The sequence below is a fragment of the Rhyacophila brunnea genome, unplaced genomic scaffold (genome assembly GCF_057557595.1).
Source record: "Rhyacophila brunnea isolate RB1 unplaced genomic scaffold, BYU_Rbru_1.0 scaffold_10, whole genome shotgun sequence".
Taxonomy (NCBI): Eukaryota; Metazoa; Arthropoda; class Insecta; order Trichoptera; family Rhyacophilidae; genus Rhyacophila; species Rhyacophila brunnea.
In genome coordinates, this window is record NW_028232752.1 from 6304557 (window position 1) to 6320083 (window position 15527).

Consider the following 15527-nt stretch of genomic DNA (forward strand, 5'->3'; position numbering starts at 1 on the left):
CCTATTTTTTTTAATTCATGTATACAGTGGCGAGGGCCCACTCAATATTCGCTCGCGACCCATAGTTTGGGAAACCATGGTCTAAGGTACTAACCTATATTTTAAGAAGATTAAGAAGCGACCCCCAAGATTTGGCGGGCCCCCCAACCTATCACTAAGAAGTGCAGTATAATGTTCCCCAAATGGTATTCCGCAGAACTCTATGGTTCTGTGTATTTTTAGCGATATTTCATATTTTTAAATAAATCCACTTGATCGCGAACCTATTTTACGATAACAGAGTAAAGCCGCATTTAGACCAAGCGAGCGAATCTTTGTTCTTCCCCCACTCATACAGTGCTACGACCAGAGACGTCATATTAAATGAAAGTAAGTATCAATACCGAAGTGTTGAAACTTTTTAATATTACAAAAATGCAATATTTTAATTTGAGGCCAGATGGCTCAAAAAATTTGCAAAGAAAATAATTTAAGATATTTTAAGACATATAAACTTACACGGTAACCGTGGGATTCGGGCGTATGCTGACCAGACTCTCCATTATTATTGCCTTTGGGATTATTTCTCATAGCCGAAGGACTGTTTCCATCACTGTTGCCCGTTCTCTCCTTGTCCTGCTTATCTGGTCCTTTCACCTGAATCACAATCCGATGATCCATGGATTGATTGTTATTATGATTATCAGAATTAGCGGAGCCGCTGGAGTTATCGTTTCCAGTCTGTCTGGGAATACTGTCGGAAGAAGGGCTGGACCCCGTCATGTAGGGAGGATCGCCTCCTTGACCGCATTTCACTCTTCTGTTGCACGGTTCCGAGACTAGAATTGTTGAATCGGAATCGCTGGGGTCGGACACCTCCATACACTCACGGCCATTGAACAGGTCCACGCCCTGCTCCTGGTAGTCGGGGCTGGAGATGTTCGAGACGGCTTCCGAGATGCTGTGGGCGGGGTGCTGCGGCGGGCGGGTGGAACATTCGCCCGCGTGCGTCCCCGAAGGCGGGGTGCGACTGGAAACCGAAGCGCTGGACATCACCGAGCTCGACACGCTCGTCGGAGAAGCCGGGGAGAGCGATCTGAAAACAAGACAACACATATTGAAGTGCATCTTTAATAAAATCCAATCTTAACTCAAGAATTTGGACTATACCTAGAATTCATAAAAACTTTTTGTATCATAATGAATCTAGTGTGGTTGAATAGTTAGTCATAGAAAACTTATTATTCGGTGCTTTGGCGCATTGATAGACCAGTTTGACATTTTTATACTGTATTCATGACCTACTATTTGTGATTGTTTATCTAAATATTCAATAAAAAATAGTCTTGCAATCTATTTAATAATTAGCCTGAAAGTAATTTTTGTTAGCTTCAGTATCAAATATTGAAGCCCTATTTCTCTATAAGCGACTCAATAAGTAACAGTACCTACCTACATTTTTTTTTACCATGTCCGATCCTAATAAAATGGCCTCCACATAGTGGAGGTTTATAATAACCGATTTTTGTTTTTACGAGAAATAGATACTAGCCACTTGCTCAACCTATTAGGTCCATACTTTTGATTCCAAAAACACAAAAAAAAAATGTGTATGTATTTGCTATACCCAGGATACAAACCTGAGACCCATGACATTATAAGCCGACACGTTAGCCGCTATCATGTGGTTTCAATCGAATGATTTTTTTTTTTTTTTTTGAATTATTAATAACCATGTCCTTGCTTTTTCGTACAAGGTGGTTGTTAGTAATTTTGAACAATCACAAACGCCCAGGCTTTGAGAAAAACACATAAATATTTTGTGTCCTGACCGGGAATCGAACCCAGGAACTCTCGGGTGGAAGGCCAGCGCTTTACCCACTGCACCACGAGAGCCGCCTCAATCGAATGGTTGGGAAAGTTTGTAATGATATAGATGTACCTACATAGAATTTCTTGACAATCTTATTAACCCGGCACCTGCCTCAAAAATCGTATGACGCACCATAACTACGCATGAATTTCATTATCGTCTTTGTTCTATACTAAAAAAAGCAATAAAAAATATGTCACAGCTCCAGTCGAGAACCCAAAACCATTAAAATAATTTCGACACACTAAAAAACCGTAATAAATCAGTTATAATATCAGAAACACTCGAACAAACGAATGCTATCCAAATTTGAAAGAACTCACCGTAAGACGCCATTTTGTAGCCAATAGTTAGAGCTCTGCGCGGTGTGTACTATTTCGACACTTGTGCATTACGTTCCCACGAATTGAAGTGTTACTAATTTTCAAGTGCATATCGATAAATCACATATTAATGTCTTCGGGTTGAGTCGAGTCGTAAACAAATATAAAGGGGACCCTTTTAATATATTTAAACTACACAAACACTTAACTTATTGAATATTATTGATAAATTAACACGAACTCAGATATTAAAAAAAAAACAAATACAATAATAAACCTATTTTAAAATTCTTTTGACGTGTGATATATTTTAAAGCAAGGTGACAGACATAACGCAACATCACACGTTGGGCACATATAGCGAGAGAGTTTTGTTTTTTTCGGATTTTTTTTAGAATTCCCGCATACGAAACATCTCCTTCTAGGCTTATCGGTATTTTGTGTCGGTAAAATGTATTCTGGCAAATGTCCCGTTGCACTTTTGGGCAATAATCGTACGGGATTATCGCTAGTTGACGCTGTCGGCTTGGGCAGGGGTGCATTTGAAATTCTCACACAATATTTGTTCACTAATTGTTTTATTACACAGAGTTGAAAATCACCCAATGTTTTTTTGTCACATTTAATATATTTATATAAATAAAAAGCATTTAATAAATATAAGTCGATCATGTGGAATGCGACCTTTTTATACCACTTGATCGACTTTCTCATACACGACAAGTTGCTAAGCATCATGTCGGACTTATCTACCGTACCCATATTTTTGTTATAATCTATAACACATTTTGGTTTTTCGATGTTTTCGCCAGTTCTATAGTTCACTTTTCCCGTTGGTCCAAATGATGCATCGTGGAGGGTGGATAGCATGTGAACATCCCTCCTATCGTGCCATTTCAGAGCCAAAAGTGGACTATTGTACTTAGACTCGGTATCTCCCTTTTTCAGTTTGCTGAACTCTGGCATATCTTTACGATTTTTTCTCACTGTACCGCAAGCATTCGTTTTGTGAGAGTGAAGGTATTTAAAAAGCGCCGGACTCGAATACCAGTTATCACACCATAAGGTGTGACCTTTCCCGATGTAGTCTTTCATTAGCGTTGTCACTACCGCACCGGAAATACCGAGATTTTCATTGTCTTGTATGTCAGTCCCTTCCCCACAATAAATTATAAAGTCAATAATATATCCTGTCATTACGTCACACATCACAAACATTTTTATTCCAAATCGATGTCTTTTGGAAGGAATGAATTGTTTAAAAATTAATCTACCCTTAAACACGATTATGCTCTCATCTATGCAAAGATTCTGATACGGTATCATCGTTTCCCTAAAAATTGTTCTTGTGTGTTCTAACAGTAATCTAATTTTAGCTAGTCTATCATTTGAGGCGGTCACACTAGGATCAGAAAAATGAAGCATTTGTAAAATAAGTTGGAATCGATTTCTAGCCATTATTTTCCCAAAAATGTCTGCATGCAGGTAAGGATCGGTACTCCAATGTTCCTCTATCGACGTGTGCTTATTTCGAGTCATCAGCATTGATACGGCAAAAAATGTATACAACTCCGGCACTGACGTGTCTGTCCAATTGTGTGATCGCGATTTCGGTCCAAGGTCTCCCGCACTGTACGAATGGTTAAAAAATGTATTCGTTTGGTTCACTATTTCCGACATTATATTTTTATTCAAAAAATGTTCAAAGAAAAGACATTCGGGAGAGGATTCGTTCAAGTCGTTCGATGTCACGCCAGATCGACAATCATTGAATTCGTGAACTATTGGAATATACGGGCCAGTTCTCCACGACCGCAAAAATTCAATTGGCTCGTCAGAGTCCGTATCGTCGACGTCATGATCAGTCTCATGCTGTTCCAATTCCTCTTCCGACATATCATAATCTGAGTCCAATTCCTCATTAGTACGCACATTTTCTTCCTCCATATTTACGCACTATAAAACTATGAAATGTTTTTAAAATGTTTAACTACAGTATTAGGGAACGCCAAATCACAGAAACCATTAAACTCACACACAATAGTTATTGATATCAGTATTAATTTTCACATTCACTAAAATGGGACACGGTAGACAGTACAAAAAGTATTTTAAAAATCGCGGTAAAATAAAATCATACGTTCAATAGTTAATCATGCCAGTTTTAATGTGATAAGTACACCAGACAGCAAAAAAAGTATTTATCAACGATTGCGGTAAATATTCAACTTGTATGCGATAAATACAATCCCGCGCAATGGCCCGCTCGGTTGAAAGTCTGTCGTATACTGCGCAGTCGCGGCGCGCAGTTCAAACTGATTTCTGTCGACCGGCAAAACTTGGCCGTACGAATTGGTTCGAAACTTTGGTGATTATTTTATATTTAGAACCAATGCTTTTAAAATATGTCATAGGTGGCAGGAGAAGGACAAATCAGGCCAAATTTACGTGAAAAAATCAGTCCCGTATGATAAATATGGACGCGGTGACATCGATTTATACACATGCGCATTGCGAATTTGGCCGATTTGTACAAGGTGTGTGACATCGGCGCCGGCCGGGTTAAGTGGTGTTGAATGGAATATTTGAACTAGACCGAATAATTACCTTTGCGGTGATATGCCTTCTGATACAGAAGTGGAATTAGAAGTAGCAGTAGTAGAACTAGATCCGTTGTACTGTGATGCATTTTTCTCCGAAGAACTCGACACGGGGGCATTGTAGGTCCATACTATCCTGAAAATGTTATAAAATACCATAGCATAACATTAAAATTGAGATACAGATTATTAAATTGTTGAACGTAAAATCTGTGATGTGTGCAAAATATTTTTTCGAAGAGAAATGAGTAAAAGACTGCGAGTCATTTTTAAGAATCTACAGCAATCAGAGTTCCATAGAATGTGACATGCTTAACATTCATATCGACTGTGTTTAGGAAAAAGGGTGTAACCCACACAGAACAAATTTTACAGGAGACAAAAAACATTTTTTGAATGATTTAGGTTCAATATTAATAAAAAAAAATAATCACAGACATTGGGTGCATGATGATTGATGATTTGTTGTAATATCTTTTCGATCTACTAATAATTAAAGAGTTATTACAGAAAAATCATTAAAATTGAGGGTAAATGCTTTATTCCTTAAATTAAAACTTAATTAAAGCTCAATTAAAACCTGAATTTAGATAATAAATCGGCATTTGCGGCATACTTTCTTTTTACAGAACGTGTATTTGGTTGTATATATTGTTGATATCTAATAAAAGCACTTTTCGAAAAATCGAGGGTTACACCCTTTTTTCTAAATACAGTTGATATATTTAAGCTGTGTCTATAAAGATGTTTATGTCCAAGACGTCAACATTCATAATAAGTAACCAATTAAATAAGCTTTGGGATAGATTAGCTAACCTGTCTGTGGGATGCGTGGCGGGCTGTCGTCCGGAGGAAGTGCCTCTGGAGTCAGGCCGCGTGTCCAAGAGCGTGTTGAGCGAAGAGGTGACGTCATCGTCGTCAATGTCTATCGCTACAGCACTCATTGATGACTCCTTCTGAAACTAACTCATACATAAAAAAATCACATCCGAGTATACCTACGGTTTCCACTCAGAATTTTAACAAACCAAACCGGTTCGTTCATGAAAAACAGAAATTAAAACCTGTAATTTTCTAAAAAAAAAGGCAGTGAAATCTGTTGTCTCTTCCACCGCTTTCCTTCTGCAACTAGGAAGTGAGCTACTACGCGAGATTTCAATAATTCGAGGTTAGGTATCTTTAATAACAATAAAAGTTATAAAAAAAAAATAAAAAATGGTGGCTAAAGATTTCATTTCCCAGGAAACAATATCGGGATGAATTTACATGTTAAATAATATTTCTAGCATACGTTATTACGGAATGTCTATGGGGTGGGGGGGATAATCATGTAAAGAAGAGAGTGTAGTCTACAATTTTTTATTCAAGCATTATCTGATACTAAACCGCGTGAGATATGAATTTAAAAAACGGAATTGTTATGTTACGTCAAAATAATTCTATACCATTCATTGCATCAATTCCCAAAATAGGTATGTTTGCAATATAGGTGAAGTTAATTTGATAACGTGAAATTTTACAATACCAATCATCATCTGGCAGTACAGCTGTAGACGCACGCATTAGCAGAATAGGACAACAATGGATGATGGTTAGAAATGAATGTAGATTTGCAAATTGACTCTTATTACAATGTACAAGGCACGATCGCAATTTTACACACTGCATCCGATTAATATTTTGATCCAAACAACATAAAGATAGCGAATAAAAATAGAACGGAAGGCGAATGTACGATTGAAATTGTCACCTGCAGATGGTCTTCGGAGCGACTAGTTCTGACACAGCCCAGAGTGTGGGCGTTGGCTGCGGGGCTCACCTGCCCTGAGATGGTTCCCTCCGAGGGACTTAGCGGCCTCCCGCACCGCACTTCGCTCGGAGACGTGGGCGTCGAATTGAATCTGAAACGTCAAAAATAATTAAATATTTATTGCAATATAAACCATTAAACCATGTTATCATCTGCCATGCTAAATGAAGCACATAGGTAGATGCGACTACAAGAATCTTTCTATGTTCTATTCAAGTATCTATTGTCGAAGACAAACTTCTTGTTGACATGTTAAAACTATGATCTAACAAGGGCTTGGACGGGCGTCCTGTTCAGTTAATCGCACTACCGTTTTCAAATGAGGAAACCTTAAATTTATCATTTCATTTTACGCTTCCATGGTGTATGGATCTATAAATTTACGTAATTTGATGGTTTTTATAATAAAAATATGTCTAAAACAATATAAAGTGATGTTAAAATTATTATTAGTAAACTTTTGGTTTATTGCGAAGATGAAAAGGAGTCGCATCTAAAAAGAGAACCGATACATTATTTAAACACAGGTACTGTTAATGATAGGTACGTCACTGAGAAATCTTCCATATACGACTACAGCGACTTCCGCTTATCGACGAGATCTTGTTGTCGGACAGTACCGATTACATTCGTGAATAGCATCCAGAAACTTTTATCGGTAGATATCTAATGTATTATAAAAAGCTTATCAACCATTCTCTCAACTCAATGCTCCGACACCCACCAAATATGCTCTGAATCAAACATCGTCACCATTTATGACGCTACATACCTTGGCGGGTCTTCTTTTCCATCCTATAAGATCCTACCACTGAATCAAACACAAATAAAAACAATGTGAATTTTGTTAGACCTAGAATAAAACCCCTAATCCGTAGTTATAGGCCAGAGTATCTGCATACAATAGAAACAGACTCTTGCAAAACTGATTATTTATCGTTGATATTACAAGAGCTTCTTACGTATAAGCGGGTTCAGGCATTGGCATTGGCGGTTCGGAGCATCGGCTGTTCTGGCGGTCTAGGCCGCTGGACGCGGGGGTGGAGTTGAATCGTTGCACATGGGACGCCAGGCCAGAGTTGGTGCGCGTGTCGATAGGAGAAACAGGCGTAGAATTATGACTGAAAAGATTAACAACGATTACTCTTATTTAGCATTGAAGAATGATGACTAACAATCAAAGAGATTGACTAATAAAATGAGTCTTACGTATTGATATCATAGTGAGGTGCTCGATGTCTGGGCGCATGGTGATGTCTGTGAGGATGAGCAGGGGGCCCAACGACTCCACCTCCGGAGCCCCAGCCCCCTCCACCGACGATCCCCTCCCCTGACCGCTCCGTGCGAGACAGTTTCAACATCAACTCGCCAGTCATCATATACGCCTCGAACCTACTGCAACCAAATCACAAAAATTAGTTATAAATAAATGTCTCGTCGTTTCGAAATATTTGGCTATTGATGATCAGCGTTTTGATTATTTCCGTGATACTGTCTATTTATCAATTTAATTTCAATATTGATGAAACTTACTGCAATATTGGTCATACTAATGTATGTAGTAGTTTCATCCCTTAAAATGTTCCTAAGTTAAAATAAAGCAATGCACAAAAATAGCACACCTGCAACAATTCATCACAAGTAGGTAAAGTGATAAGATAGCAACGGTGGAATGGTGAGGTGAGGTGCGAATAGAAGGGCACAATCCAACCCATGTCAATTGCGTGGGTTTAATTGGTTCTAATAATATTATTTAATTATTTTTATTAAATTTATTTATTTTTAACATATTGTGGACATTACAAATTATAAGTTTAAGACGTTCGCAACATGACATTTAGAAACAAAGAAATATAAAACAGTATTGCATAAAAAAAGAGATAGATAGTAAACATCAATAGGTAGTGATAGAAAAACAGGAACGCACAAATGGTAAAGTCAACTTACTTGGAATGCTTAACGGGGGCCGGTACACTATTGTGACTTATCCCTCCTTTCCCCCCTCCCCCTGACCCCGCCCAGCCGTTACTGCTCACCTTCTCTGCGCACCCGTTGCTACTTCTGTCGCCTGCAAAACAAAACACATCTGTTATCAACATATCATTAACATGACATTGTTGCATAGTCCAATGTGTAAGATGCTGGCATTTCGTAGTGAGGGTTCCAAGTTCAATTATCAGTTATGTCACAATATATCAGGTATGTGATTGTCTCAAGCCTGGGTGTTTCTGAGTGTTTCACTACTACCACAATACTGTAAATTTCTGATGGATACATTCAATATTTATCCCTATTTCAATCACTGTATCTTATAGTCAAATATTTTTATTTGTTCACATATTTTTGACAATAAAATTTAACAGTCACGTTTGTAGACGAATAACTACCTACGGATGAAATTCTGTCTATGTGAGGAAAGTTTTGTTATAGATTATACCATAATAAATGTTTGAATTCAGAACTTAGAATTTAGAACAGTATAGAAAGTATTGAATGATATGATTTAAGTTACCACATCTCCACCCGTCATGTATATGCAGCCGCGATTTGTACACGGCCGCGTTCCATGACGCTATAAACGCGTCAGAATGAAAAGATTTTAGTGCCACACTTCCTTGTTCCGAAACGATGCTGCATGGAACTGATGTAGCAACCATGCACCTTAGTGCCTAAAGAAAAGAGATTTAGAAGATAAAAAGAATCTAGACTTGCTGTGCCGTCATTTATCTTTAATGACATGAAGTGTCCTCTGTACCAGTGTACTGAATATAAGGAGGGATCGGAATTATTCCGTCCTCCATATGACACAGCTAATTTTTCAAATGCCTCAAAGTTAGCCATGGTTGATATGTTGGCCAATCGGGCCCCTGTGTGGACGGACCCTGGCAAACAGCTCCACTCGGTCGGATCCCATCAGCGGACAGTCTCAGGGGACGTGTTCAGCGTCTTGATGGTCATGCCCGCATGTGCAATCCGGCCTATGTCCTATCAAACGAAAAATGTGCAGCTTGGCTGCGAAGTCACCATGGCCGGTGAGGAACTGGCTTACCTAGTGTATTGGTCTTAGTTCTCTCATCTGAAGCCTACAGGACACATCTGGAAAAAACAGATACGTTTGTCGTCCCTTGGTGGATGCCGACCACCTCGACTGCCATGTATTGGGTGCTATCTTGTAGACGTCAAATGTCAGCATGTGTTCAAATTATGTTTGAATTATGTTTAAATGACTGTAATCAGGCCGCCCAAGAATCTCAGGAGAGCGAGCCCAGTACATGAATGAAGAGGAAGAGAAAAAACGTGATATTGTACTCACTCCAGTCAGCACAGCCGTTGCTGCTCTTATCACTGCGCTCGCTGCAACCGTTGCTGCGCGGAGGGGAGTGCGAGTTGGAGGTGGATGTGGAATTGGAGTGGGGGGTGGAACGAGAGTGGGGATGGGCGTGGGCGTAGGTGGGCTGCGGCAGTCGGGAGGGTGGCGGAGGAGGGGGTGACTCGCCCGGCACCGGCTTCACGTGCTGGTCCGGAGACGGCGACGATGATGAGCTGCAAAACCACAATTCATATTTTTAATCATTCATAAACAAAGATACGGCTGTAAAAGTCTCATGAGGCTGACAATATCAAACTGGACTAAGACATGAACCATATGTTAACTGATTGCCAGAAACTGAATCTGAAGAAGTTTAATAGCCGTTCAGGTAATTAAAGAAAAACCAATAAAAATGATGAATAAGTCTTTTTTCTCACCCCAATTTATTCTTTTTAAAAAATTAAAGAGGCAGCATGCATTTAGTAGTGTTCAATGTTATTATACAATGAAACCTATTTTGAAAAAACTGAGGGTCGACTTCTTTTTCTTTCGTAAGTAATATCACCATCTAGACCCGGGACACCTGTGGCAAGTCACCGGCGTGGTGAGATTCCGCATTTACATATAACTAAATGGACGCGTTCAGACGGCGACACTCGTGTGTCGCGTTCATTTACATGTAAATGCGGAATCTCGCCACACCGGTGGCTTGCCACAGATGTCCCGTGTGAAATGGGTCTAAAACTTTATTGGTTTTTCTTTAATTACCTGTATAATTAATATCAGATTGGGAACATAAAGCACAAAAATAATTATCTTCATGCGCATTTTTGCGATTCCCGTAAAACTTGGTTTGTGTAGGTTAAGTCCTTTTTCCTTTTGACAGTCGATTATTATACTGACTGCTTTTTATTGTCATTGTATGACTCTCATTGTATATTTAATTTTATTATTGGAATTTAAAAATAAAAGTGTGTCTTATAAATTGATGCAATAGATGGAGGCTTTTCCAAAACCTGGTTCAGATTATGCTAGTATTTTAGTCGAGTGACGGACGAATGATTTATTTACCACTAACGCTTTAGTATCCGAAAAGTGTCCGATCACAGTACATTTAGTGGTAGTCAAGATGAACTGAGTACAACATAATGTAAATATAAATAAATTTATTTGTAAAGGCTACATTGGAAGAAATGGAGGAAGAAATTAGCGAGAGAAAAGAAAAGCAATAGAAGAGATGCGCAAGGAGCTTGTTTATTTTTTTATGGAGTGGAGATTTACGAATCAACGAAACAGCATTTTAGCGACAATACTAATGACACTAATAGCGCCTGTACGTACACGTGCATGGATTTACCTGCACCAATAGTGTGTATTTTAAACTATCGCGATAATAACTGTTTAAATGTAAAAGTGTTGACTGTCTCGCCAATCTCATTATTCAAAAGTAATTGAGAGGCGATGTTATCATTATTTGGTACTTTTTGACAGGTCGTGAAAATCGGTTATCCCCAAAATGAATCTCTGCGCGGTGAAATTCGTTTTTTTATCGGCAAGTTCGCTAGTATCGTTCTAATGTGCAGGCTCAGATATTGCACGGTCCAATTGCCGCATGGAAATTCCGAAGCTTCTGAACATTTTTGATTCATGCATTATATCTTGCAATCTACACGATAATACGTGTTTACACATGCATTTTTTTCTTATGGCCACGATAATACATATCGTCAGCAGTAAATCATAAACGGCAGCATGCGTAAACCGGGTATTAATATAACGTGTTTGGACTTGTCTCTCGGCTTATTTGGTATTTACTGAGGGGTGGTAGTGTCGATACTTGACTGCAAAATTAGAACAAAATGGATTGACTCGACTAAATGTACCTGTTCATACACGTTTAATCACTAAATTACTCGCCACTCAACTAAAATACTAGCATAATCTGAACAAGACTTAAGTTGTGTAAAACTATTTGTCCCATTACGAGCTTGCTCCCATCACTTGAAAGAAGGTGTGCCTGTAATACTCACTAATGATTTGTTTTGGCATTGCGAATGTAGTGACTAGATTGCTGGTCGGGCGGTGCGTGGTTGGTCTTGGCGTTCCTCCTCTCCGAGGGCAGGATGAGCTCCACCACGCCGCACTTTACATCGCCCTCACACTCCACCGACGGAGACAGGAACCTACGCACGTGCGCCTTTATCTGGGGATCTGAAAAGATTACCATCATTCAATATTATTGCATTGATTTTCCTGGTTTGAATGTTTTTTTTTGCATTTTTATATGGTTGTATATCTACTGTGCTTTACCATTTATAAAAATAACGAGTGTGAAAAATATATTCACTACCTCAGTACAGTATGGTATATTGAATTTTTGTATTGCTGAAAAAAACAAACACTAGCATACGAATCTATCATTGTGATCGCGCATCAGTGCATTGAATCAAGATTGTCAAGAGTTACTATGCTGAGGTGGACACTTATAAATATCTGCACATCCTGAATGGGTTATTATGTTCTCCTTTGGCAGGAGAGAGCTTGTGCCTGATCAATAATATATATTATTGGAAGAGATTAATTTCATTAACACGATGTACCCATTACAATTTATGTCACACATCAACCAGTGAATAATATTTTCTTCCAAGACATTTTATATAAAATGGAAACCATAGCAAAACGGAGCACATTTTCTGCTGAGAAAAGACGCATTTTAATGATAACTTCGTTATGAAATAATGGACAGCGTAATCACCAGTAATGTCAACACTTGAATACTAGCATACGAAAAGTCTTGGATCTAAATCAGTGGTTTCCAAACTTTACGTTACTACGCCTCCCTTTTAAAACAATCTAATCTTGGCGCCTCCCTAAATACATTTTCACACAAAGTGCTGTTTTTCTACTAAACGGGCTCGATAAATGGATCATTGCATCTAATGCAGAAAATTCCGTTTCGCATAAACGAATGGTAGCAGTACCTACTTGCATTGCTTTTCTTGACAAAGTATTATATCAGTTTTCAGTTTGATTCAACCAAAATTGAACAAAGGTTTTTGTTTCCATATAGCCATCTTTATTAGTCAGGAATAATTACAAAATAAAATTCTACACATGAATTATCTTCAATCACACACATCACATTAAATTGTATCAGGCAGACACATATATTATAAAAATGTCGATATTTTCTAATCGAAACAGCGCCGCAGGCAACTTTTTTTACTAATAGAACGAATTTGTGGTGTGTGTTTATCTCACTTAACTGGTCGATCTGCAACGCCGGGCTCACAGGCTGGAGCCATGTCAGCCCCCCATGCACAATAGTATAGAAATGATGTATAATAAAATTCGTCTCTGTTCTGGCAGAACACACTAACTGGAGAATACTAGTTTTGAGTAATTTGACTTTGAAGTTGTTTAAAATGTTTGAAATAATGGTCTATCATGTGAGTTTATTAAGTAATCGTAAAAAAGAATGACTTTAAAATAAAGACTGTTTATTTATTAAGAAGGTTTCCAGACGGTAAAGTTTGAAATAAGGAACATTTTGGTACTAACTCAATATGTCATTTTTTCGAATTAGTGTCTTCTGCCAGAACAGTGACGAATTAGTCTCCATATCTCCATACAGGTTTGCAAACAACCTAACTTTTATAGGACTGTTTTTTTTATGTAGTTTATAACTAGCTGCCGTTTTATGTACCTAAATACCGCAAACCTGTGGCTACATTACTGTGTTAAACTTTTCGCGCCTCCCTTTGCAACAGTCGGCGCCCCCCAGTTTGGAAATCGCTGATCTAAATGCAAACTGGGTAACAATTATGTAATGTACTGTTAATTATTGTATGTAAGTCAATGTATAACATGACGATGTGTAAATTTGGCATGATTTATTGATTTTCTCCCTTTTAACATTATTCACCTACCACCCCGAATCATGTGTAGAGTGAAATGCTATCAATAGATCCACCAGTTTAAGGGGGGACATGCTCAGCGTAGGTCAAAATGGAGCTTTTATTGTATTTTCAAAGCATGATCCTGGACATTCCTTAAACTTTGTAGATAATTTATTTATATAATTTTGAAGCCTTATTATCCTTTATATTTATTTTAAACATTTGATGACTGCATAAAGTATTTTTATTACATAAAATAGTATTCTTTTAAACCTCTCCCTCTAATGTTTTAGAATATAGTCATAATTCAGTAAATTAATGTGCAGTGGTGCTAACCTTACCTAACCGAAAAAAAATCTTTTTTTTTAAACGGTACATGTTCAAACACGCGCGTTAACATGTTCTTACTCCCTACTTCAGTTTTAGTATGTCAATGTATAGCTACGGCCGTATGTTGTAGCTTAACCACTGGGGAATGCCAAAAGAAATGGCGTATTTCAAAAAAACACTACCTTATTCTTAGGTCAATAATCATTATAAAGCGTTATTATTATAATTCGTAAGATGTTTATCACACTTGAATGGTCAAAGACATAGCTTATAATTAGCATCTTTAGAATTATCTTTAAATGTGTTAATCTTGCCCATTTTTTGAATAATAAAACGCCTAATTCTTGTCAAATTTGGGATCACAGAGATGATATGTACTGAAATATGACTATATTCTAAAACATTAGAGGGAGAGGTTTAAAAGAATACTATTTTATGTAATAAAAATACGTTATGCAGTCGTCAAATGTTTAAAATAAATATAAAGGATAATAAGGCTTCAAAATTATATAAATAGATTATCTACAATGTTTAAGGAATGTCCAGGATCATGCTTTGAAAATAGAATAAAAGCTCCATTTTGACCTACGCTGAGCATGTCCGCCCTTAAGTTGTCAGCTGAGTGGGGTCACCACATGCTAACTTTGACATAAAGAGCTTAGTTCTAAATTAGAACACCGGACGATTTATGGTGGTATATCTATAACAACCCTTGTAAAAAAAAATATGTCAAGATATCTCCACACTGTGCAGGTTCATGTACTCCATATTGAAACGTAAATGATGATTTATGAAGTTAATCAATATTGATTAAAAGGTAATACGGCCGCGTGACGAATACAGACGTATCAGTCCTTTGGGCTCAGACATACGATACTGCAGTTTGTGGTGCGTCGATGCAGGTCTTACTCGATTCCAAATGCATCCGATTATAATCTCCAATTGGATAAAAAAAAAAATACAATTGGAGAGTCTAATCAGATACATTTGGAATCAAGTAAAACCTGCGGTGTTGTGTGTCTTGAGCCCTTTGTGAGTAATATGGTTAGAGATTGGCGCTTCACGTAGAAACATAATATAATATCCCAAGGCCGATTATATTCAGGCCGTAGCACTGAATTAGAAATTACGGCGGTAGTGCAAGTTACTGATTTTTTTCAAATGCAATGTCGCAACCTGTTTTCCACAAAAACGATTTTTTCTAGTGTGTATATGCATGAGATGTTTTCAAATTATGTATATTGATTACATATTTCTTTATTTAATACCTCTACGCATATTTCGTTCAAATTATTGCAATACGCAACAATCATAATTTTCTACAAACAGTATCCATATTGCATTCGAAGTATGAGAAATATCTAGCACTACCATCAAAGTTAACATAAGTGTCAAGGCCT

At 37.8% G+C, this 15527-nt stretch overlaps 1 protein-coding gene across 6 annotated transcripts in view; it reads right to left on the minus strand.

Moving 5' to 3' along the window:
• Positions 1–15527, minus strand: part of Efa6 (Exchange factor for Arf 6) — a 308310-nt gene that overhangs the window by 40076 nt on the left and 252707 nt on the right. For 2 of the 6 annotated variants that reach the window (XM_085950148.1, XM_085950126.1), the window contains exons 4-12: positions 11926–12106; positions 9899–10128; positions 8533–8653; positions 7795–7980; positions 7548–7706; positions 6526–6676; positions 5592–5731; positions 4783–4911; positions 499–1075 (exon numbers count right to left, since the gene is read on the minus strand). In XM_085950148.1, coding sequence (XP_085806274.1) covers positions 499–1075; positions 4783–4911; positions 5592–5731; positions 6526–6676; positions 7548–7706; positions 7795–7980; positions 8533–8653; positions 9899–10128; positions 11926–12106 — 1874 coding nt within the window. Of the gene's footprint in view, positions 1–498; positions 1076–4782; positions 4912–5591; positions 5738–6525; positions 6677–7547; positions 7707–7794; positions 7981–8532; positions 8654–9898; positions 10129–11925; positions 12107–15527 lie in introns of all 6 variants that reach the window. The other 4 variants (XM_085950141.1, XM_085950117.1, XM_085950135.1 and 1 more) reach the window with 3 other exon arrangements.